Source organism: Papaver somniferum, chromosome 5 (assembly GCF_003573695.1).
Source record: "Papaver somniferum cultivar HN1 chromosome 5, ASM357369v1, whole genome shotgun sequence".
NCBI lineage: Eukaryota > Viridiplantae > Streptophyta > Magnoliopsida > Ranunculales > Papaveraceae > Papaver > Papaver somniferum.
Genome location: NC_039362.1, coordinates 190,470,670 through 190,498,094, shown reverse-complemented (window position 1 = coordinate 190,498,094; position 27,425 = coordinate 190,470,670). Strand labels below are relative to the sequence as shown.

At 36.3% G+C, this 27,425-nt stretch overlaps 1 protein-coding gene across 1 annotated transcript; it reads right to left on the bottom strand.

Moving 5' to 3' along the window:
* Positions 1-14,361: 14,361 nt before the first annotated feature.
* Positions 14,362-15,713, bottom strand: LOC113280379 (NAC domain-containing protein 2-like). The gene is made up of 2 exons (XM_026529010.1): positions 15,264-15,713; positions 14,362-15,153 (listed from the first exon to the last, which is right to left on the bottom strand). The coding sequence occupies exons 1-2, from the start codon at positions 15,711-15,713 to the stop codon at positions 14,362-14,364; spliced, it is 1,242 nt and encodes a 413-aa protein (XP_026384795.1).
* Positions 15,714-27,425: the final 11,712 nt, after the last annotated feature.

Here is a 27,425-nt window from a genome sequence, read left to right as displayed (position 1 = left end):
ATGTTCGTGGCTTCACTTAATTTCACTTGTTATTTGTCAATCTTACCCAATGTCAATCGGCCTCACTCAGATTTTCCCAAAAATCATAAGGTTCTTTAGTTATCTATCATTTTAATTGAATGTTCATCGACCTTAATTAATTAAAGACATTATTTATCAATCTTGTCCAATATTACTGGATCTCACTCAATTTTTCTTAGATTCAATGAGTTTATATGGTTATCGATCAAATAAACTAAATTTCCTTCGCTTTGACTTAATTTAACTTGTTATCCATCAATCTTACCCAATATCGTTGGACCTCACTCAGTTTCTCTTAAATAGATTGGTTTATCTAGTTATCCATTATTTTAACTGAATGTCCATCGACCTTTGTGTAGTTCACCCTTTATCTATCAATGTTATCCAATTCGCTCGACCTTACTCAATTCTCTTACATAAATTGGTTTATCCAGTTATTCATTATTTTAAATGAATGTCCATCATTAGTTCACCGAGGATGGGAACTACTGACAATAAATCGGGAAAATTGACCAAGTTCCACCGATTTTTTGAAAAAAAAGGAATTAATGATATAATTTTTAAATTTTCAAGGTTTTGATAAAACACCTAAAACAATTTCATGTTGACTCATAGGAATCAGATTTTTCCGATTCTTTCTTTTTTCTGTCCCAATTTTTTTTAATCACGCAATTAGGATATAAAGAGTATTTTAGATCATATAAAATTGTTCTAATTACAAAACGAACAAGGAATACGATTTTTCAAATTTATCTGGCCAATAGAAATCCAAGAGCTAGGTAATGATTGGAAACAAATTCGGTAATTACCTTCGGTTTTCAATTAGATAAAATTTCGAGTATTGTATTAGAAATGTACGGAATGAACAAGTGAATTATTATCGTAGAAAATATGTAGAACATATATATTTTGGATTGAATAATACGAATGTGTATAAATCAATTGAATGAAAATGATTAGCAAAATGAGAAAGAATGGAAACCCACCTCGTAAAATTACTGTAGAACTTCTATTAGAAACCCACCTCGTAAAATTTCTACAAATCAAAATTAAACATCTCAATATCAAACATCAAACACTAGATTGGTGATCGCTTCCCTTTCCATTATTAGAATCATCCACTTTCCTTTTCTGAATTGGTGGTCGCTATACCTTAGTTGCTGAGACAGGTTTTTAGTAGCCAAACATATTTTGAATTGCTGACACACGGTAGCTTGAAGTAAATAGCTACTAACCTACTATTCCACCCGCTATGTAGTACTGAGAAAAAGGCTGGAGCAACCCATAAATTTAATTAGTAGCTACGATTTGATGGGGGCATGTTAATAGCAGCCAAAGTTTTTGGTAATTGCAAACATGGTTGCTTAACTATTAAAGCGACCAAAATTTTGAGAGCTTGCTAAGATTTTGGTAGCTTAAACCAAGTTTTCTTGTAGTGTATACGCCATTTCATTTTTCTAGCAAAACCATCTCCAGGGAATTGAAGGGTGGAAACTGGATAACAAGACTTGAATGCAAATTAAGGGTAGAAAACAAGTGATCCACAAACGTGGAAATGATTTGTTTTCCGTAGTTTTTTGCTTTCCTTACTCGAGCCATCACTTCTTCTAACATTTCATGAGTGAATATCTACAGGGATCAGCCTAAAAACTGGTAGTAGTAGGATTTCTTCGACGGTTATAAAAGCTCCGTAGATCAAATCTTAATCTGAATACCTGTAGTAATGATGGTTCTTAGCAAGTTAAAACAGATGAAAAGAAACGTGATCAAAAAGACTGTTATAGGAGATCTTGCAGAAATGAACTCTATGCTTGAGTAGTTGCTAGCTACAGAGAATGCCCGGATCATGTAATTCCTAGAAACAATCTATCTATATAAGTATGACATACGTACCCCTGAGGGAAGACTATTTTACCTCGTATCTGCTGGGTCAAAACATTTTCTTTTAACTCAACAATACAAATCATTATCTCACGCACGATCGAGTCGATTTGTAGTGTAGGGGCAAAATATCGCACAATCCATAAAAGAGCACAGCAAAATTAAGAGCGCGAGAGAACGTAACACGAGTGTGAGAAGACGTAGCACGAGCGTGAGAAGACGTATCATGAGCATGTGCGAGAAGATCCAATATGAGTGTGCGAGAATAACGCATGCCAGAATCGAAAATAGAGACTTCATTAGCTGTACTCCACTACATGTTAGCTGTCATCCACTACGTAAACACCTATATAAAGAGAAAGGTAGGAGAGAGAAAGCAGAGACACATTTTACAAGAGGAGACTTTATTTTCTTTATCATCTTCTTCCCCAAAAACTAGTTCTGGAGCTCTATCAGAAACCTATTAATGGAGATTCTAAATATAATATTGATGTAATTCCAATAATCATAGTGAAGAATAATGGATGTAGATCACAATGATCGAACCATGTAAAAAATCCTTGTGTCCATCTTTACAATTTTAGCCATTTTACCTTTTTTTTATGATAAATATGTTTAGATTTATGGAAAATATGAAGGGGTGTTACTTATGAGAATTCCTGCAACTACATTTCAGCGCTAGAAACACTACTTGCTACTTGCTAGATTGAAGAAGATTCAAAGAAATTAGCTATTGTTAGAGTTGGAGTCACTGGATGTACAAGCTTCAAGGTCAATATATAATTTAGACGGTTATTTTCTCTCTTCAGATACCAAACAGCACCTACAATTCAAGGAAACAAAAATAGGGCACACACAATGATGTTAAGGTAGCACCAACGGCAGGTTTTGAAGAACGACGCAGAAGCAAAAATTAAAGGAGTCTATATCGATACTCAAAGGAAAAATCATCTTCTAATTCTTTCAATCTTACCTGTGAAATCTTTTAATCTGATGATTTATACAAAACTTTAGAAAAAGAACTTTTCAAAACCCATAACCTTTTCTTAATTAAAATTGATCCTTCCTAACAAAGATTTGGATCTAAAACCAGTTTATCTACAGATTTACAAACAACAAAACTTGTTTTACAAACTCAATCATCAGATTTCAAAAGTATTGAAAATGTCAAAATTCTCAATCGATTTGGGGATTTTTCCAAAGAGCGAAGTTTATGAACTGCCAGCTATATTCCATCTCCTTATTGTGTATTGCTAACTGAAATCGATCTGTTGTTAAGAGCGAAATTATCGTGTAAGGCAGGAAAATTCAGGGAAAAGAAGAGAACAACGAGAAGAAATCATCACAACAATTCCAGTGCGAAAGTAAACGGCTCCAGATTCTGCCAAGATAAAAGAATGATGCGGTCAAATATTCAGGAAATATGAACTAGGAGCGAAGAAATACGCACCTAGTGATTATGTGGGAGAAATATATGTTATCTATAACGCAGGAAAAGTATTGAAGAGTGCAACAAATTCGCACAAGAGAACTCAACTCAACAGCGCGGAGAAATTGGCAGGCAAAGAAGTTAGTATAGGAAAACATTTTGCGGGTGAAAGAAAAAATATTGTTACAGCGCGAAAGAATCCGCAACAAATCCCAGACAATTCAAGAACGAATCAAAAGCTCCAACGCGAAGAAAAATATGCAAAGAAGAAAGAAAGCCAAAGACGAAATAACGCACGAAGCTTAAACAACCTTAGATGTCGAAAACCAACAGCACAAAGACAAACTGTAGGGCGATGTACCAATGTGATGCAGTGTGTAAGGGAATATATCAATGAAACGCGACGTTAACTTATAGACATGAGGTGACGTCGAAGCCACAAAACTGGACCTCCAGCAAAGCAACGAATGCAAAGAGGCATGGAGTTCAATACCTAATAGCTAAAGAAATGATGCTACTAGCAAAGATGAATACAAGATGAAATTCAAAAGAAAAGCCTGTAAAAAGCAGCAGAAAGTACTCGACAGAAACCAGAAAGGAAGGATTATGAAAGGCTCCATTATAGGGGTCTATATAATCATTGCTTGTTGATCTGTTGTTTGCAGCTAGCACAGCATAAGTACATATAAGGACCAAAGTGATGGGAAAGACTATCGGACGAGAAGGAAGAAAACAAATGAAGAAGAATATTCATGGACGTGATAGAATTCAGGGGACTGTAAATAGGAAAATGAAGGCAACTCACCTGATTTAAACCAAAGTGACAGTCAAGAGATATCATAATCTAGTATGCGAACTGTATTGTTATAATTCAGGTCCGGGAACCTTATTTGCGTACATAGTATGCGAACGGTTTTATATGTAAAGGTCTGGGAACCTTGTTTCCATACATAGTATGTGAACGGTTTCACCTGGTTAGGTCCGGACCACTGTTTGCATACCTGGTTTGCGAATGGATGGACAAGACGAAGGTCCAGAGCTGTTGTTTACATACCTGGTTTGCGAATACAGTGGTTAAGTTCTAAAATCGGTTAAGTACGATTTTCATACTCATGAACTAAAACATTTATGAATTAAGGAATGCAATCTTTGCAAACCGTGGCTTAATGTTCATTGAATTGATTCTTGTATAAGTACTTTGTACAATTAAGAATCAATCCGATTTTGTTTTAGTTTGTTCATATATATTTTAATGAGATTGTGAAAAATTGAACAACTCTATTTGAAACACAATTAGATTCATTTGATTATCTTTCATGATTGATTGATCATCATATTTGATCTGGAACTGTTAGATGAATATGGATAAGACAAAAGTGTTAGGATAGCGAACTTCGGTTAACTGTTATTGAAACAACTCAATATACACGTTTAGGTACGGTTACCCATATCTAAATGAAGGTATATTTTATTCGTGTGTAACAAGCTAAGACCATCTACGGTGGAGATTGATTGCTTTATTACTAAGCAGACATAGCTTGAATCTTAAATCAGGATTTCATCTAACGGTGAATATTGAATTCTTTGTTACTAAGCTATCTTAGCTTTCATTGTAAGCAATTGTCACGAAGGATAGAAGGAGATGATGTCCCAAAAGAAATAAAGATGCACATGGTCGAGAACGAACCAGCATACTTGAGGCAGCTACAGACAGAACCAAGCATCAACCAATAAAGTCCATATTGAGATGCAACCACCCAGCATGAAGAGGATTTAGAGAAAAAGGAGATCGAATCATTGGTAAAAGATAAAAATGGATAAAGAGATAACAGAACACTCGGCAAAACCAAAATAAGTCATGGAGAATGAGCAGTCCAACAAAGAAAAAAGAGACAATAGCAAAAATGGAAGGGTATAAAGGAAACTACAATGGAGCAGTCAATTTATATACAAATAGTCGTTCAAAGAAGAACAGAAAAAGGAGAGCGGTGATAAAGCAACATCAATGGAAGTTTCAAAGAAAAGTACATCGCATAAAAGCAACCATAAGGAATCAATAATGGATTTCATTATAAACTCACTAGGAAAACCGCACCAAAGGAGAAGAATAACACCAAATTAATGCGAAGATGAAGGTAAAAGTGAATTGCCCGATGCTGAGAAGATGAAGTAGGTGATATCCCAAAAGAAAGAAAAATGTTGTATCATATTTTTGGGGAAAACCTATTAGCATGACTCAGGTGAAAGCTACACAGACCCTGAATCCTGAGTCAAGATTTCCTGGGGAATCTGGACGCTCTTGACAAGTCTTTACTATGATGCACTCAGTCCAAAGAAACCCCACTAAGGGTGTGGTCTTGTAACCATAAACCATATCGTTGGAGGGATAAAAGGCCGCGAAAACAACTGATTGTTGCATCCCTGGATGGAAGGAGCCCACCTTAACCCGGTAGGGGTAAGCTTACTTGAAGGGACAGTTAGGGGGAATATAAAGGACGGAACCCTCCATTAGGGAGATGAATTGTGTCAAAGACGTAAATATCACGAGGTTTTTTACTCACGGGAGTACCAGGCTTGTCGTATTTGCACATCAATAAAACCTGCAGAGGAAATGATACAAGAAGATGATAAGGCAATATCAATGGGTCATTACATGAAAATGTAAAGACCTCCTGCGATTTTTCCGCCAAACCAAATAGAGGAAAAATAAGACCTCTATATAGGGAGGCGAAATAAGACCACACAAGAAACAGAAAGACCTACATATTGTGATTATAATATTATTATGCGATACTAATAGTGCAAGAATAAGGAAGAGAGGCACTAATACAATACGATACAATGAACTAAAGATGGAAAAATAACAAAGGTGCGGAATATGAAGAACAATCCAATGAGCATGCGAGGAACAATAAGTGCGCGAAGAGGAACACATATACTAAAGACATAGCCAAAGAAATGAAGAATGGAAGAAATTTGAAGTAACATCTACATTAGCGCGGCAAAATAAGCTAAGTAACACAAACATTATCTACACAATCCATAAATAATAGATAAGTATTCTCATCATATAAGCATCACACTCTCATCATGAAAGCATTGCATAAAGAATTTCATGGCATAAGCATCGCATACACATTTCATGGCATAACCATCACATAAACGTTATAATTTCCCAAGCATTTTCCGAATTTTTGTAAGTATAGAATAGTATCACATGGTAAAACACGAAAGAATCAATACTATGCAGGAAGCCGAGGCAGGATAAATAGGATGACATAACCAAAGGAGTATGCGATTATTTCGCTTAATTATTTTGCATCCACAACTTGGAGCAATTATACCACCGCATGAGAAGAAAAGATGAGGCAGAGGCAACATAAGAATGAAGGACAGAGGCAAAGCCATCATATCGCATGAATTGGAATCAACCTCATACACAAACGAAGAACATGGAACTTGGAAGAAAATAATCAGCACCAACGGTTACTATCAAAGCTAACAAAGAAGAAAGACTTGAAGAAACAACTCGAACATCCAATGCTTTCTCAAGGATTCAACCACACTAGTAAAGAACAGAGACAACTATGGATTACCAAAAAAATATTTCATGTTCTTTATCTTCTAGGTCAAAATCATTTTTAAAAAAGACGCTCACTCATGAATAACAAGAATCCTCAACAACAATGGAGTACGCGAAATGGAAGTTATCTTTTAGAAACCACACACGATAGTTCATTACATCTCCAACGTCAACAATCCACGAAGCATCATCTTTACAAGACGAAAGACACTCAAGCTCAAAAAAAATCTCCAATGTACCAAGCCCATCAAAGCTCCAAGTCTTTCAAATATCAACAACCAATCCTCAATCTCAAACAACATGATTCTCACGCAAGTTCAATATCATCTCAACTACTCCAACACCAAGTACACAGAGAAAAAATCGTCCCATCAAAAAACTTATGATCAACAACAAAAAAGTTTCGGAACTTCAAAAAAGAATAAAGGTTTTATTAGTCCGTTTGTTAATTGTTGCTTATTTTTGATCTTCTATTACTGTATGTATCACAAATTTATGAGATCAATTAAGAGAGAACTTTAACTATAAGTTTTGGATCATCTTATTTCAATGGTGGGTTAGGATGTTTAGTGTTTGTTGGTTTATGCCTTTCGTGTTCATATTTTTTCGCGTTCTGTGATGGTAATTCTCACACGAACATGTGGTTGCGATACTCATCCACGAACTGCTCTAGTGTGTTTTTGATTAAATAGTTAGGTACCTGTTTGGTTAGTGAAATTAACTAGGATATTTTAGACATTTCACCCATGTTTTAGAAAGTCAATCCCTCCCCTAAAAGTAAGGATTTCCTTCCCAAAATCCTTCCCTCCTCAAATCCATTCTTTCTCTCCCATTAGCAGGACTCGGTAATAACGAGGGACACTTGTTTCATCTTAGCCGTTCCAACAAAAAAATTATATTTAACCGCACAAAATGACGGAAATCTTCGCGCCAAAAATGTATCTAGCAGTGAAACAAAACCAACAGTCGTTGTAAAAGTCAACTAAAGTCAAATCACTATGATGACTTGACTTTATTCAGCAACAAAATCATTTGTGTCGTTCTAGAAGTCAACTAAAGTCAAACTATAACGACGACTTGACTTTAGACAACGACGCGTTCGGAGTATGGTGGTTTTGAGACATTAGGTTTTTATGTCGTTACATTATGACTCAAATAGCCTCTTTTCCACTAGTGGCAGCTGAGATTTTTATAAAGTATAGTTGGTTGCAGATAATTTGGATGGGGGTTTGATGGTGAGAGGATGTGTTTATCAGATATTGTCATTGAGAACAAATTTGAAAAAAAAAGAATGAAATTAGAGTTGTGATTCAGTATCTGATACCATGTTGAGAGAGTAAATGTCGTTAGACAATCTCTACAGGTTCAAGATAATTTTGATTTCTATTCAATTGATTTTCTCTTACAGACTTTCTAGGAATTCACACAATAGAAACCCCTGAAATGAATGATTGGTTAAGCATGTAACCAATCCAACACAGCCTATCACACACCAACTACAAACTGACACCTGACAGTTACACACACACATTTCACACACTGATCAGTCACACATAGCGTTTACACGCTTGGAATTTCTATTTCCTAACACAATGAAGAAACATCTGTTTAGGAGGATTGATGTAGCCGTCGTATATGTCATTTATCTCTAAATAATCATCACATCAATATACCCAATGTAGTTAATATCGGTTATCGGTTCATCTCGGCCGGGACCGATACACTGGTACGATTTTATATCGGGGATATTATCGTTGAAATATCGGTTTTAGATTTAGAGACTATAATTTTATATTAAACATTTGTCCACACATTTTCGGATAAGATATAATAGATAACATCAATTTTATCAAAAAAACAAGAGTAACTTTAGTAGACTTGCTTCGAGAGCTACATGCACCTCTACTACCATCCGGAAGACTTTCTTCGCCAAAATTACCCTTAAACTTTATAGAAAACGACCAATACCGTCTCATATCTGGAAATGTAGGAAAACTTCGTATCGACCGATACGGACGATATTTGACCGAAACGGCCGATATTCGACCGATACGGCCGATATTATCGGGCGAATATCGTATCCCCGATATCCTTCTTTTCGTATCGTTCTGGGCCGATATCCGAAATATCCCAGATATATCGGCCGATACTGACTACATTGAATATACCCCTAAATATGTTTAGGCATCACCACAACCTCCGGCTTATATTGCTCCTCACTACTAAAAATCTTTGTTACACCTTCGATTGACTGACGTGACGCTTATCACAAACATGCGTCAATTGGTTCAACTAAAAACATCATGTTCCTAAGAACGTTCCTTATGTTTTATCAATCGTGCGGCTTTTTCTCCATTATCAATGGCGAAACTTACCAGTGGCAGAAAATATATTCACTACGGGGGAGATAATTTCCCATCTTTCTTTGAAAGATGCTGCACTGGAAATCCAACTAGGACGTACAAATTAAGACCAACAGGGTTAAGTTTAAACTTTACAAACTGCGCAACCTGAAACTCTAGCCCAAAGTGCGAGTCATCGCATGCATTGAAGAAAAAAATTAAAAAATTGGGACTGCACCTTACGTGTGTTCGGCTGCCAACGTACCCATATAATATAAGACAAATCTTTTTTGGGACTGCACCCTCCGTTTTGTAGGGCTGCCTACGTACCTATATATATGGCCCAAAGTTCAATCATATTTTGTGGCACTGGTTCCAGTTTTGGAGATTACATATGGAACTTCAATATCTTATCTGCACGATTTGGGACAAATTACCTTAGGCGGCTAAAGTATAAACCATCTAAAATCTAAACTACTAAAAGGTTTTAGTACCTGTATCCCCCAGCAAGAAGTCATCGAGCATTAATCTACCAGGAAGAAGTAAGATCTAATTCAGAATAAGGAAACTGAATTTCCTGCCATGTCTAATATGAAAGTAGTTTTTAGCACCTTTTAATTTGGGGTAGCCTGGAAAAAAATAGACCTATAGCTGGAAAATGTACAAAGAGAAGAACCCACTTTTTATTGTGAAGTTACTATGAAACCATTCTACAAAATTCATTAAAATCAATTCTCACCAATATTAAGATTCATCATAATTGTATAAGATAATATTGATCCAACTAGACCCAGACTTGGTAACCTTGATGGATTTCGGACTACCAAACATTTTGAATCAACATGACCATGAACAGAAAGATGATGCCTCAGAAGCAAGCTCTCTTTGACTAGTATTTGTCAGTAATGAAGTACTGTTTTGGCCACTTTCGTCATCTTTGATCCTCTTAACACATTCCTGTGAGCAATTATTAGGAAATAATATATGAGAGTCTATATTTAGGAGATATGTATTTAGATTGTGAGAGTTATATTGGGAATTATCTTGAGAGTCAAGTCTTGTGATTGTATAAATAGCTAGAGAATTAATAAGAAAGATACACCGAATTATTATCAATGTAGTCTTTTATGCTTCCGCGTTTATGCTCTCCTCTCTCTTGCTCGATCCTTAACAAACAGAGATGAAATTGGGTTTTTTTTCCGCTACCAAAAGAGTAAAGGTGAAATACTGGAAGTCTAGAATGAAATTGCTTTTTCATACGCTCGTAGTGGGCTCCAAAACATGCTTCTTGTTTAGATTTTGCAAACAAAGTAAATGGGCCAATAATTTTGGGGCAAAAATTCTTGATCCCATAACTTAGGGGTGAGTATCTGGCACGGACTCTGCAGATTTATTCGGGATCCTCCGTATTTTTTGCGGGTAAGTGCCTGGAAAGTTTTCTAATAAGTTGGACGTGGATGCGAATTTTGAAATCCAACATATCAAGGATCGGGTCTGGATCAGTGTAGTCATTCTAGCCAAGATGATCGAGATTTCGTCGAAAATTCTGTTTTCATCCCATGATATAACGAAACAGCTAATTTCTCCGAGTCGGAAAGGTGACGGAAATATCACTTGAATCGGCCGAGATCAAGCCGATACGAGTCAGCCGAGATGAGGGGTATTTCGGTAAATTTTTCATAAATAAACTTATAATCCGTGAATCGAAATTGGTTTTCAGTTTAAGTTCGATGTTTTTTTTTTTTTGTTGCAAGATATCTATTTTAAGAATTGGATTAGATGTGAGTTGGCGAGGATGCCGATAAGTATAGTGTCTCATGATAGCCAGAGCTAACTAGGATGGAGAGGACTCTTTATGTTCAAAAGCACTTCTCCTTCTAGATAGTCTAACACTTAGTGGAGGCTAATGGTATAGAAATGGAGTCTTCATTTCATATTCTCAAATCAGCTGATTCGTTCCTTGGTTCTTGCACGCATGAGCTACCTCAAAACGTTTAATCTACCTCAACACATCAGCTGATTGTAAACAACCTAAGAATAAATTAACAAAGATGGAGTTAGAAGTAACTCCCTGAGTAGCACAAGTGTACCAAAGAAATCAGATTTGTTCTCACGTCCGGAACATGCCTAACCTTAGTTAAAGTGTTCACCATACCGTCCTATATCTTAATTTGAATTTTGCCTACACCCACCACTTTACAAGTGACATTGTTTCCCATAAGAACTTTACCACCTTTTATAGCTTGATAAGTCGGAAACCACTCTCTTTGAGGACACATATGAAAAGTACACCCCAAATCAAGAATCCACCCATTTTTTGAGCTTTCGGTATTAATCGTGAGAAGCGTTCCATCATCACTTTCTACTTCAATATTTGTTGTGGTTCCTAGATTAGTATTCTTCTCAACATTCTTCCTTTTTGGACAATCCTTCTTGAAGTTACCTTGTTCCTTACAATGAAAGCAATAGAATTTACCGGATTTAGATTTAGACCCTGACTTTGATCTACGCCTATCGAATCCACACTTTTAGTTTCCTCTTCCTATTAGAAGCAACTCATCTCCCGAATTATATTTACCATCAATACCCGTCTTCTTTAACTCTTTAGAGTTCAAAGCCTCTTTAACGTCTTCCATGGAAACTGTGGTTTTTCCATAAATTACGGGATATCAATATAATTATCATAAGATGGTGGTTAGGAACAAATCAAACCAAATGCTTGTTCTTCATATTCAATTTTGACATCAATATTTGCCAAATCTAAGAGAATTTTATTATAATCATCAATATGATCTATACTAGACATTTCTTCATGCATTCTAAGAGTATGTAATTTCTTCTTAAGATATAAACGATTAGTTACGGGTTTAGTCATACACCTTTTATCCAATTTGTTCCATAGCCCATCCGGAGTCATTTTTGTCGCCACTTCTCTCAAGACCTCATTGCTCAAATACAATAAAATGAATCCATGTGCGTTCTCCATGAGTTCATATATCATTTTCCTCATCCTTCAATGTTTTTCCTAGACCCGTTTTTCCCTCAAAGTTTTCACCAAACTTGTTGTACCAAAACATCCCTCATCTTTAGCCTCCATAAATTGAAATCATGCTTTCTATCAAATTTCTCAATCTCATACTCTGTCGTCGTCCTAGACCGCTCCCACCTGGAGCTCTGATACCAATTTGTTATAACAAATGGCACAATCTAGCACAATCAATCAAGAATTGAAAATGGAAATGAAATCAGAGTAAAATCAAGCACACATAACACATGGATTTATAGTGGCTCGATCAAGATGATCTACATCCACTTGCGAAGACAACGAAATGATTCCACTACAATTAAATAAGGTTATAAGGTATTTCTCTTAATCCCCTCTCAAGAACTCTATCCCCCTTTTGGTACGTCCCTTTCTCTCTCTATTACATGAGTTTTTCTTGCCAACAAAAGAAAATAGGTTTTCTTGTTATTCTCATGATGCCCAAATTTTGGTGCAACAAAAGTTTATTACATGGGCTTTAAAGGGATCAGGCCCATACCAGACTAACACTTGTATCTAAGGCACTAAATACAACAATTTATTATGGTGCATGTGCAAATGCTTAGAGCTTCTCCAATAGAGGGTGAAGGTCTTATTTTTTTTTATGACACATCGGATTTTAGGCCCTTATTTACATTAAATCCATCTCTAACAGTGGGTCCTATTAAATAGGAAGGGTGCCAAAATAAATATGAAGGTCTTGAAGCTTATTTAGACCTTCGCAATGACCTCCACGTCATTTTTTTAACCATATTTTAAATTTTTACATTTTAATAACTCTTTTTGAACCAATAGGAAAAAATGAAGGCCTGTGATGAACTTTATACCCCGTGTAACTGTTAATCCCAGTGTTATGCTGTTTACATTCACTCTTAACAAGGGCTTACATTGATTTTCACAGACTCAATTCTAAAGAAATAATTCTCTTATGTTTCGACGTTTTTTACAGGATTTGCATCTGCTGCATTAATTGAGCATAGACTCACGATAAAGTTTATGTTAGGAATATCTATTGTGTTTATCTCAATGCACCAGATGAATAGGCATTTGTTGTGGAGTAAAAGAGCAGCACTAGTGCATTACGAGCAACACTAGTCTTTGTATAGTAAGTTTGTAAATCCTCAAAATGGAAGTTTGTATACATCCTTGAATTTGAGCAATTGATCTAAGTTTAAATACTTTCTGGATCAGGATAAGTGATACATCTTTCATAAATATGGCAGCCGGAGCAAATGACTATGTGAGAAACTTCACCATAGTTTGAATGAGTAGTTATCGATTAATTAATTTCAGTGTCCTTGCACCCGACGTTTGATTCTTTCTTTTTGTTTGGGGATTCTTTTCGGTCCACAAGTGATCCCTATGTAGCTTAGGCAGTCTACTAAACCAAGGAGAAAACAGTGGACGGACAGTGAGTTAAGGAGAAAATAATTGATACTCAATTTATTGTAACTGTTCTTTTAATTCCCATGAACTTATAGTGAACGATTGGGGCCTCGGAGTTCTTAATTTTCAACACGAAAGAGAATATATTCATTTAGAAATTTCCATTCCTCGGAATCAGTTTCCAACTCTGATAAGAAGCTAATGGGTTAATTTTGAAAAGACTACGGATTCCACAGAGTTATATTTGTGGATAACCATTAGCTAAACATGTTTGTGGACACATCACATTAAGAAGACATACAGACTAAACAAGGGGTATGTATGGCTTCTGAACCACTCCAAGCTAGTATTGCCAAGCATAAGCTTTGCAAACTCCGCAACCTGAAACTCAAATACGAAGTGCAGTCCTCGAGAAGAATACCTTTCAAATTACAGAACTAGTGCAAAGTGCAGCCTCGCAAAATATATAATAAAATGTAAAGCTAAGAAGAATTGAAATAACTGAACAATATACTACATTTATAAAATTGGAGAAAATAGTTTTTTATATATTTATGGAACTGCACCGTGCACGGCTGCCTACGTACCCATTATGGGATCAAGCCCAACGTAGTTCTATTCTATTACAACTGTTTGATAGTTTGACCAGTAGAATTATAACATCTTTATCGATCGTTTAGTACATGGGTTCAAAATTGGGGAAATATGCTTTATAAGCAACAGGATCCCATCCAAGCTTGGAAATCTTCACTGCTTCAGAATCACTTGCTTTTAATACCTTTCTCGAGTCGTAGTAGGTATAGCTGTTATCCCGCGGAGTACTACTATTAAGTTTATCTTCAGAAGTTGGTAACAGATCATCCAGATTTTCCCACTCATTATTATCTGGAGTAGTAGTGTTAAGGCTATCTTTAACAGCTGGTAAACCATTATTATCGAAGGAAAAGAACTCCTCCCATCCATCATCATTGAGAAATTCATCAAAGTCAGGCATCGAGGCTGAAAGCATACTTGTTGGTGCAGGTGGTACTGGCACAGGCACATAAGGATCCGTTGTCTTCATTGCCGGTGGTTGTGATGGAACCCATTCTGATAATTCTGCGTTACTGAAAACTGGTGCAGATGCTTCTGATAATTTTCCGTTGTTTAAATGGGATTCTACGTTATTGAAAACTGGTGGTGATGATGCAACCCAATCTGATGATGATTCTACGTTATTGAAAACTGGTGCTGCCTCTAAATCCACAAATTTTGATGTAGATGTTTCTGCTGGCAGTGGTGATGGAACCCATGATATTGAAGATCTATTGTTAGCTGGTGGCTCTACAGCAGGCACTGCATCCGTTGAGGGAGATGTTCGTTGCCTCTTTGCTACAGGTTGAGATTGTGGTTGTTTTTGTCGTACTCCATGGACGTCGAATATCGGTATTTTGCATCTAATCTCACACAAAACATACTCGGGATCCGCCTGTTTTTACAAGATAAATATTAATTAATTATATATATATAGAATCCAAGATACGTATTAATATCGTTAGCTAGATTATGATCTAGAGGTGTTAAAACATATATACATACCTTTATATTGTTGTTTGTGTAATAATCGGGGAGCAACGAATATTCATGCATGATCCAGTGACCCTTCTCACGTTCAACTTCACGTTTCTTTTCCTTGGGAACATTCCATTCGAAGTTGTACATTCTTTTCGTTCCAATTGGTTTTTTATCATCATCTTTTAGGGTTGTTGGTTTTTGTCCACTCCATGTTCCATCTCCGGTTTTTCGATTCACATTCTTACCACATGAACTCACTTTGGTTATGGGAGTGAAAAAGTATCCTTGGTTTCTCTGGATCTCTTGAAACAGGAGGAACGGATTTGAATACCTGTAGATGTCTTTCTCCAAGATAAACCAACTAACATCCGGGAGAGTGTTTTGGACCTTTCTAACCAGATAATCTTTAATTATTTGTTTGTCGCTTGGCATAAACTTATAACCTGGAGGTAATACTCCTTTATTTAACACCATCTTCGCCTCTATTTTTTCTCTCGAACGATCCACAATTTAACTTTGATTTCTCAAGTTCTATCTCTCTCGCTCTCTATATATCTTTGTATCACAGAATTGGAGAGCTTGTATGTTTATTTATAAGAATTCAAGTAGGTGCTATAGTAGGAATAAGCTTTATAAATTAAACTTGAGCCTTAAGAAAGGGAAATCCGTTCAAGTATAATCCACCACCTATGTACGGCGGTGCACCACCGCCTGATAATAATTATATATCCACGTGTATTTTAGTAATCCAACTTAGACTCCAAGAGGTAGAAGCTGCAGAACCTTAATTAGGAAGCCTTTGTTTAATCAGCTTTAACCAATAAGAAAACAAGGAGTAAACTGAAGAATGGAAGATGACCGAGAGCTACAACTATTTAGGGTTTCTAGTAGAACCGTTATAGGCGTATTTTGGTATACGCCATTTCATTTTTCTAGCAAAACCATCTCCAAGGAATTGAAGGGTGGAAACTGGATAACAAGACTTGAATGCAAATTAAGGGTAGAAAACAAGTGATCCACAAACGTGGAAATGATTTGTTTTCCGTAGTTTTTTGCTTTCCTTACTCGAGCCATCACTTCTTCTAACATTTCATGAGTGAATATCTACAGGGATCAGCCTAAAAACTGGTAGTAGTAGGATTTCTTCGACGGTTATAAAAGCTCCGTAGATCAAATCTTAATCTGAATACCTGTAGTAATGATGGTTCTTAGCAAGTTAAAACAGATGAACAGAAACGTGATCAAAAAGACTGTTATAGGAGATCTTGCAGAAATGAACTCTATGCTTGAGTAGTTGCTAGCTACAGAGAATGCCCGGATCATGTAATTCCTAGAAACAATCTATCTAAGTATGACATACGTACCCCTGAGGGAAGACTATTTTACCTCGTATCTGCTGGGTCAAAGAATAATGGATGTAGATCACAATGATCGAACCATGTAAAAAATCCTTGTGTCCATCTTTACAATTTTAGCCATTTTACCTTTTTTTTATGATAAATATGTTTAGATTATGGAAAATATGAAGGGGTGTTACTTATGAGAATTCCTGCAACTACATTTCAGCGCTAGAAACACTACTTGCTACTTGCTAGATTGAAGAAGATTCAAAGAAATTAGCTATTGTTAGAGTTGGAGTCACTGGATGTACAAGCTTCAAGGTCAATATATAATTTAGACGGTTATTTTCTCTCTTCAGATACCAAACAGCACCTACAATTCAAGGAAACAAAAATAGGGCACACACAATGATGTTAAGGTAGCACCAACGGCAGGTTTTGAAGAACGACGCAGAAGCAAAAATTAAAGGAGTCTATATCGATACTCAAAGGAAAAATCATCTTCTAATTCTTTTAATCTTACCTGTGAAATCTTTTAATCTGATGATTTATACAAAACCTTAGAAAAAGAACTTTTCAAAACCCATAACCTTTTCTTAATTAAAATTGATCCTGCCTTACAAAGATTTGGATCTAAAACCAGTTTATCTACAGATTTACAAACAACAAAACTTGTTTTACAAACTCAATCATCAGATTTCAAAAGTATTGAAAATGTCAAAATTCTCAATCGATTTGGGGTTTTTCCAAAGAGCGAAGTTTATGAACTGCCAGCTATATTCCATCTCCTTATTGTGTATTGCTAACTGAAATCGATCTGTTGTTAAGAGCGAAATTATCGTGTAAGGCAGGAAAATTCAGGGAAAAGAAGAGAACAACGAGAAGAAATCATCACAACAATTCCAGTGCGAAAGTAAACGGCTCCAGATTCTGCCAAGATAAAAGAATGATGCGGTCAAATATTCAGGAAATATGAACTAGGAGCGAAGAAATACGCACCTAGTGATTATGTGGGAGAAATATATGTTATCTATAACGCAGGAAAAGTATTGAAGAGTGCAACAAATTCGCACAAGAGAACTCAACTCAACAGCGCGGAGAAATTGGCAGGCAAAGAAGTTAGTATAAGAAAACATTTTGCGGGTGAAAGAAAAAATATTGTTACAGCGCGAAAGAATCCGCAACAAATCCCAGACAATTCAAGAACGAATCAAAAGCTCCAACGCGAAGAAAAATATGCAAAGAAGAAAGAAAGCCAAAGACGAAATAACGCACGAAGCTTAAACAACCTTAGATGTCGAAAACCAACAGCACAAAGACAAACTGTAGGGCGATGTACCAATGTGATGCAGTGTGTAAGGGAATATATCAATGAAACGCGACGTTAACTTATAGACATGAGGTGACGTCGAAGCCACAAAACTGGACCTCCAGCAAAGCAACGAATGCAAAGAGGCATGGAGTTCAATACCTAATAGCTAAAGAAATGATGCTACTAGCAAAGATGAATACAAGATGAAATTCACAAGAAAAGTGTAAAAAGAGCCTGTAAAAAGCAGCAGAAAGTACTCGACAGAAACCAGAAAGGAAGGAATATGAAAGGCTCCATTATAGGGGTCTATATAATCATTGCTGTTGATCTGTTGTTTGCAGCTAGCACAGCATAAGTACATATAAGGACCAAAGTGATGGAAAGACTATCGGACGAGAAGGAAGAAAACAAATGAAGAAGAATATTCATGGACGTGATAGAATTCAGGGGACTGTAAATAGCAAAATGAAGGCAACTCACCTGATTTAAACCAAAGTGCCAGTCAAGAGATATCATAACCTAGTATGCGAACTGTATTGTTATAATTCAGGTCCGGGAACCTTATTTGCGTACATAGTATGCGAACGGTTTTATATGTAAAGGTCTGGGAACCTTGTTTCCATACATAGTATGTGAACGGTTTCACCTGGTTAGGTCCGGACCACTGTTTGCATACCTGGTTTGCGAATGGATGGACAAGACGAAGGTCTAGAGCTGTTGTTTACATACCTGGTTTGTGAATACAGTGGTTAAGTTCTAAAATCGGTTAAGTACGATTTTCATACTCATGAACTAAAACATTTATGAATTAAGGAATGCAATCTTTGCAAACCGTGGCTTAATGTTCATTGAATTGATTCTTGTATAAGTACTTTGTACAATTAAGAATCATCCGATTTTGTTTTAGTTTGTTCATATATATTTTATGAGATTGTGAAAAATTGAACAACTCTATTGAAACACAATTAGATTCATTTGATTATCTTTCATGATTGATTGATCATCATATTTGATCTGGAACTGTTAGACGAATATGGATAAGACAAAAGTGTTAGGATAGCGAACTTCGGTTAACTGTTATTGAAACAACTCAATATACACGTTTAGGTACGGTTACCCATATCTAAATGAAGGTATATTTTATTCGTGTGTAACAAGCTAAGACCATCTACGGTGGAGATTGATTGCTTTATTACTAAGCAGACATAGCTTGAATCTTAAATCAGGATTTCATCTAACGGTGAATATTGAATTCTTTGTTACTAAGCTATCTTAGCTTTCATTGTAAGCAACTGTCACGAAGGATAGAAGAAGGAGATGATGTCCCAAAATAAATAAAGATGCACATGGTCGAGAACGAACCAGCATACCTGAGGCAGCTACAGACAGAACCAAGCATCAACCAATAAAGTCCATATCGAGATGCAACCACCCAGCATGAAGAGGATTTAGAGAAAAAGGAGATCGAATCATTGGTAAAAGATAAAAATGGATAAAGAGATAACAGAACACTCGGCAAAACCAAAATAAGTCATGGAGAATGAGCAGTCCAACAAAGAAAAAAGAGACAATAGCAAAAATGTAAGGGTATAAAGGAAACTACAATGGAGCAGTCAATTTATATACAAATAGTCGTTCAAAGAAGAACAGAAAAAAGGAGAGCGGTGATAAAGCAACATCAATGGAAGTTTCAAAGAAAAGTACATCGCATAAAAGCAACCATAAGGAATCAATAATGGATTTCATTATAAACTCACTAGGAAAACCGCACCAAAGGAGAAGAATAACACCAAATTAATGCGAAGATGAAGGTAAAAGTGAATTTCCCGATGCTGAGAAGATGAAGTAGGTGATATCCCAAAAGAAAGAAAAATGTTGTATCATATTTTTGGGGAAACCTATTAGCATGACTCAGGTGAGAGCTACACAGACCTGAATCCTGAGTCAAGATTTTTGGGGAATCTGGACGCTCTTGACAAGTCTTTACTATGATGCACTCAGTCCAAAGAAACCCCACTAAGGGTGTGGTCTTGTAACCATAAACCATATCGTTGGAGGGATAAAAGGCCGCGAAAACAACTGATTGTTGCATCCCTGGATGGAAGGAGCCCACCTTAACCCGGTAGGGGTAAGCTTACTTGAAGGGACAGTTAGGGGGAATATAAAGGACGGAACCCTCCATTAGGGAGATGAATTGTGTCAAAGACGTAAATATCACGAGGTTTTTTACTCACGGGAGTATCAAGGCTTGTCGTATTTGCACATCAATAAAACCTGCAGAGGAAATGATACAAGAAGATGATAAGGCAATATCAATGGGTCATTACATGAAAATGTAAAGACCTCCTGCGATTTTTCCGCCAAACCAAATAGAGGAAAAATAAGACCTCTATATAGGGAGGCGAAATAAGACCACACAAGAAACAGAAAGACCTACATATTGTGATTATAATATTATTATGCGATACTAATAGTGAAGGAATAAGGAAGAGAGGAACTAATACAATACGATACAATGAACTAAAGATGGAAAAATAACAAAGGTGCGGAATATGAAGCACAATCCAATGAGCATGCGAGGAACAATGAGTGCGCGAAGAGGAACACATATACTAAAGACATAGCCAAAGAAATGAAGAATGGAAGAAATTTGAAGTAACATCTACATTAGCGCGGCAAAATAAGCTAAGTAACACAAACATTATCTACACAATCCATAAATAATAGATAAGTATTCTCATCATATAAGCATCACACTCTCATCATGAAAGCATTGCATAAAGAATTTCATGGCATAAGCATCGCATACACATTTCATGTCATAACCATCACATAAACGTTATAATTTCCCAAGCATTTTCCGAATTTTTGTAAGTATAGAATAGTATCACATGGTAAAACACGAAAGAATCAATACTATGCAGGAAGCCGAGGCAGGATAAATAGGATGACATAACCAAAGGAGTATGCGACTATTTTGCTTAATTATTTTGCATCCACAACTTGGAGCAATTATACCACCGCATGAGAAGAAAAGATGAGGCAGAGGCAACATAAGAATGAAGGACAGAGGCAGAGCCATCATATCGCATGAATTGGAATCAACCTCATACACAAACGAAGAACATGGAACTTGAAAGAAAATAATCAGCACCAACGGTTACTATCAAAGCTAACAAAGAAGAAAGACTTGAAGAAACAACTCGAACATCCAATGCTTTCTCAAGGATTCAACCACACTAGTAAAGAACAGAGACAACTATGGATTATCAAAAAAATATTTCATGTTCTTTATCTTCTAGGTCAAAATCATTTTCAAAAAAGACGCTCACCCATGAATAACAAGAATCCTCAACAACAATGGAGTACGCGAAATGGAAGTTATCTTTTAGAAACCACACACGATAGTTCATTACATCTCCAACGTCAACAATCCACGAAGCATCATCTTTACAAGACCAAAGACACTCAAGCTCAAAAAAAATCTCCAATGTACCAAGCCCATCAAAGCTCCAAGTCTTTAAAATATCAACAACCAATCCTCAATCTCAAACAACATGATTCTCACGCAAGTTCAATATTATCTCAACTACTCCAACACCAAGTACACAGAGAAAAAATCGTCCCATCAAAAAACTTATGATCAACAACAACAAAGTTTTGGAACTTCAAAAAAGAATAAAGGTTTTATTAGTCCGTTTGTTAACTGTTGCTTATTTTTGATCTTCTATTACTGTATGTATCACAAATTTATGAGATCAATTAAGATAGAACTTTAACTATAAGTTTTGGATCATCTTATTTCAAATGGTGGGTTAGGATGTTTAGTGTTTGTTGGTTTATGCCTTTCGTGTTCATATTTTTTCGCGTTCTGTGATGGTAATTCTCGCACGAACATGTGGTTGCGATACTCATCCACGAACTGCTCTAGTGTGTTTTTGATTAAATAGTTAGGTACCTGTTTGGTTAGTGAAATTAAACTAGGATATTTTAGACATTTCACCCATGTTTTAGAAAGCCAATCCCTCCCCTAAAAGTAAGGATTTCCTTCCCAAAATCCTTCCCTCCTCAAATCCATTCTTTCTCTCCCATTAGCAGGACTCGGTAATAACGAGGGACACTTGTTTCATCTTAGCCGTTCCAACAAAAAAATTATATTTAACCGCACAAAATGGCGGAAATCTTCGCGCCAAAAATGTATCTAGCAGTGAAACAAAACCAACAGTCGTTGTAAAAGTCAACTAAAGTCAAATCACTATGATGACTTGACTTTATTCAGCAACAAAATCATTTGTGTCGTTCTAGAAGTCAACTAAAGTCAAACTATAACGACGACTTGACTTTAGACAACGACGCGTTCGGAGTATGGTGGTTTTGAGACATTAGGTTTTTATGTCGTTACATTATGACTCAAATAGCCTCTTTTCCACTAGTGGCAGTTGAGATTTTTATAAAGTATAGTTGGTTGCAGATAATTTGGATGGGGGTTTGATGGTGAGAGGATGTGTTTATCAGATATTGTCATTGAGAACAAATTTGAAAAAGGAAGAATGAAATTAGAGTTGTGATTCAGTATCTGATACCATGTTGAGAGAGTAAATGTCGTTAGACAATCTCTACAGGTTCAAGATAATTTTGATTTCTATTCAATTGATTTTCTCTTACAGACTTTCTAGGAATTCACACAATAGAAACCCCTGAAATGAATGACTGGTTAAGCATGTAACCAATCCAACACAGCCTATCACACACCAACTACAAACTGACACCTGACAGTTACACACACACATTTCACACACTGATCAGTCACACATAGCGTTTACACGCTTGGAATTTCTATTTCCTAACACAATGAAGAAACATCTGTTTAGGAGGATTGATGTAGCCGTCGTATATGTCATTTATCTCTAAATAATCATCACATCAATATACCCAATGTAGTTAATATCGGATATCGGTTCATCTCGGCCGGGACCGATACACTGGTACGATTTTATATCGGGGATATTATCGTTGAAATATCGGTTTTAGATTTAGAGACTATAATTTTATATTAAACATTTGTCCACACATTTTCGGATAAGATATAATAGATAACATCAATTTTATCAAAAAAACAAGAGTAACTTTAGTAGACTTGCTTCGAGAGCTACATGCACCTCTACTACCACCCGGAAGACTTTCTTCGCCAAAATTACCCTTAAACTTTATAGAAAACGACCAATACCGTCTCATATCTGGAAATGTAGGAAAACTTCGTATCGACCGATACGGACGATATTTGACCGAAACGGCCGATATTCGACCGATACGGCCGATATTATCGGGCGAATATCGTATCCCCGATATCCTTCTTTTCGTATCGTTCTGGGCCGATATCCGAAATATCCCAGATATATCGGCCGATACTGACTACATTGAATATACCCCTAAATATGTTTAGGCATCACCACAACCTCCGGCTTATATTGCTCCTCACTACTAAAAATCTTTGTTACACCTTCGATTGACTGACGTGACGCTTATCACAAACATGCGTCAATTGGTTCAACTAAAAACATCATGTTCCTAAGAACGTTCCTTATGTTTTATCAATCGTGCGGCTTTTTCTCCATTATCAATGGCGAAACTTACCAGTGGCAGAAAATATATTCACTACGGGGGAGATAATTTCCCATCTTTCTTTGAAAGATGCTGCACTGGAAATCCAACTAGGACGTACAAATTAAGACCAACAGGGTTAAGTTTAAACTTTACAAACTGCGCAACCTGAAACTCTAGCCCAAAGTGCGAGTCATCGCATGCATTGAAGAAAAAAATTAAAAAATTGGGACTGCACCTTACGTGTGTTCGGCTGCCAACGTACCCATATAATATAAGACAAATCTTTTTTGGGACTGCACCCTCCGTTTTGTAGGGCTGCCTACGTACCTATATATATGGCCCAAAGTTCAATCATATTTTGTGGCACTGGTTCCAGTTTTGGAGATTACATATGGAACTTCAATATCTTATCTGCACGATTTGGGACAAATTACCTTAGGCGGCTAAAGTATAAACCATCTAAAATCTAAACTACTAAAAGGTTTTAGTACCTGTATCCCCCAGCAAGAAGTCATCGAGCATTAATCTACCAGGAAGAAGTAAGATCTAATTCAGAATAAGGAAACTGAATTTCCTGCCATGTCTAATATGAAAGTAGTTTTTAGCACCTTTTAATTTGGGGTAGCCTGGAAAAAAATAGACCTATAGCTGGAAAATGTACAAAGAGAAGAACCCACTTTTTATTGTGAAGTTACTATGAAACCATTCTACAAAATTCATTAAAATCAATTCTCACCAATATTGAGATTCATCATAATTGTATAAGATAATATTGATCCAACTAGACCCAGACTTGGTAACCTTGATGGATTTCGGACTACCAAACATTTTGAATCAACATGACCATGAACAGAAAGATGATGCCTCAGAAGCAAGCTCTCTTTGACTAGTATTTGTCAGTAATGAAGTATTGTTTTGGCCACTTTCGTCATCTTTGATCCTCTTAACACAGTCCTGTGAGCAATTATTAGGAAATAATATATGAGAGTCTATATTTAGGAGATATGTATTTAGATTGTGAGAGTTATATTGGGAATTATCTTGAGAGTCAAGTCTTGTGATTGTATAAATAGCTAGAGAATTAATAAGAAAGATACACCGAATTATTATCAATGTAGTCTTTTATGCTTCCGCGTTTATGCTTCCGCGTTTATGCTCTCCTCTCTCTTGCTCGATCCTTAACAAACAGAGATGAAATTGGGTTTTTTTTCCGCTACCAAAAGAGTAAAGGTGAAATACTGGAAGTCTAGAATGAAATTGCTTTTTCATACGCTCGTAGTGGGCTCCAAAACATGCTTCTTGTTTAGATTTTGCAAACAAAGTAAATGGGCCAATAATTTTGGGGCAAAAATTCTTGATCCTATAACTTAGGGGTGAGTATCTGGCACGGACTCTGCGGATTTATTCGGGATCCTCCGTATTTTTTGCGGGTAAGTGCCTGGAAAGTTTTCTAATAAGTTGGACGTGGATGCGAATTTTGAAATCCAACATATCAAGGATCGGGTCCGGATCAATGTAGTCATTCTAGCCAAGATGATCGAGATTTCGTCGAAAATTCTGTTTTCATCCCATGATATAACGAAACAGCTAATTTCTTCGAGTCGGAAAGGTGACGGAAATATCACTTGAATCGGCCGAGATCAAGCCGATACGAGTCAGCCGAGATGAGGGGTATTTCGGTAAATTTTTCATAAATAAACTTATAATCCGTGAATCGAAATTGGTTTTCAGTTTAAGTTCTATGTTTTTTTGTTTTTTTGTTGCAAGATATCCACTTTAAGAATTGGATTAGATGTGAGTTGGAGAGGATGCCGATAAGTATAGTGTCTCATGATAGCCAGAGCTAACTAGGATGGAGAGGACTCTTTATGTTCAAAAGCACTTCTCCTTCTAGATAGTCTAACACTTAGTGGAGGCTAATGGTATAGAAATGGAGTCTTCATTTCATATTCTCAAATCAGCTGATTCGTTCCTTGGTTCTTGCACGCATGAGCTACCTCAAAACGTTTAATCTACCTCAACACATCAGCTGATTGTAAACAACCTAAGAATAAATTAACAAAGATGGAGTTAGAAGTAACTCCCTGAGTAGCACAAGTGTACCAAAGAAATCAGATTTGTTCTCACGTCCGGAACATGCCTAACCTTAGTTAAAGTGTTCACCATACCGTCCTATATCTTAATTTGAATTTTGCCTACACCCACCACTTTACAAGTGACATTGTTTCCCATAAGAACTTTACCACCTTTTATAGCTTGATAAGTCGTAAACCACTCTCTTTGAGGACACATATGAAAAGTACACCCCAAATCAAGAATCCACCCATTTTTTGAGCTTTCGGTATTAATCGTGAGAAGCGTTCCATCATCACTTTCTACTTCAATATTTGTTGTGGTGCCTAGATTAGTATTCTTCTCAACATTCTTCCTTTTTGGACAATCCTTCTTGAAGTTACCTTGTTCCTTACAATGAAAGCAATAGAATTTACCGGATTTAGATTTAGACCCTGACTTTGATCTACGCCTATCGAATCCACACTTTTAGTTTCCTCTTCCTATTAGAAGAAACTCATCTCCCGAATTATATTTACCATCAATACCCGTCTTCTTTAACTCTTTAGAGTTCAAAGCCTCTTTAACGTCTTCCATGGAAATTGTGGTTTTTCCATAAATTACGGGATATCAATATAATTATCATAAGATGGTGGTTAGGAACAAATCAAACCAAATGCTTGTTCTTCATATTCAATTTTGACATCAATATTTGCCAAATCTAAGAGAATTTTATTATACTCATCAATATGATCTATACTAGACATTTCTTCATGCATTCTAAGAGTATGTAATTTCTTCTTAAGATATAAACGATTAGTTACGGGTTTAGTCATACACCTTTTATCCAATTTGTTCCATAGCCCATCCGGAGTCATTTTTGTCGCCACTTCTCTCAAGACCTCATTGCTCAAATACAATAAAATGAATCCATGTGCGTTCTCCATGAGTTCATATATCATTTTCCTCATCCTTCAATGTTTTTCCTAGACCCGTTTTTCCCTCAAAGTTTTCACCAAACTTGTTGTACCAAAACATCCCTCATCTTTAGCCTCCATAAATTGAAATCATGCTTTCTATCAAATTTCTCAATCTCATACTCTGTCGTCGTCCTAGACCGCTCCCACCTGGAGCTCTGATACCAATTTGTTATAACAAATGGCACAATCTAGCACAATCAATCAAGAATTGAAAATGGAAATGAAATCAGAGTAAAATCAAGCACACATAACACATGGATTTATAGTGGTCGATCAAGATGATCTACATCCACTTGCGAAGACAACGAAATGATTCCACTACAATTAAATAAGGTTATAAGGTATTTCTCTTAATCCCCTCTCAAGAACTCTATCCCCCTTTTGGTACGTCCCTTTCTCTCTCTATTACATGAGTTTTTCTTGCCAACAAAAGAAAATAGGTTTTCTTGTTATTCTCATGATGCCCAAATTTTGGTGCAACAAAAGTTTATTACATGGGCTTTAAAGGGATCAGGCCCATACCAGACTAACACTTGTATCTAAGGCACTAAATACAACAATTTATTATGGTGCATGTGCAAATGCTTAGAGCTTCTCCAATAGAGGGTGAAGGTCTTATTTTTTTTTGACACATCGGATTTTAGGCCCTTATTTACATTAAATCCATCTCTAACAGTGGGTCCTATTAAATAGGAAGGGTGCCAAAATAAATATGAAGGTCTTGAAGCTTATTTAGACCTTCGCAATGACCTCCACGTCATTTTTTTAACCATATTTTAAATTTTTACATTTTAATAACTCTTTTTGAACCAATAGGAAAAAATGAAGGCCTGTGATGAACTTTATACCCCGTGTAACTGTTAATCCCAGTGTTATGCTGTTTACATTCACTCTTAAC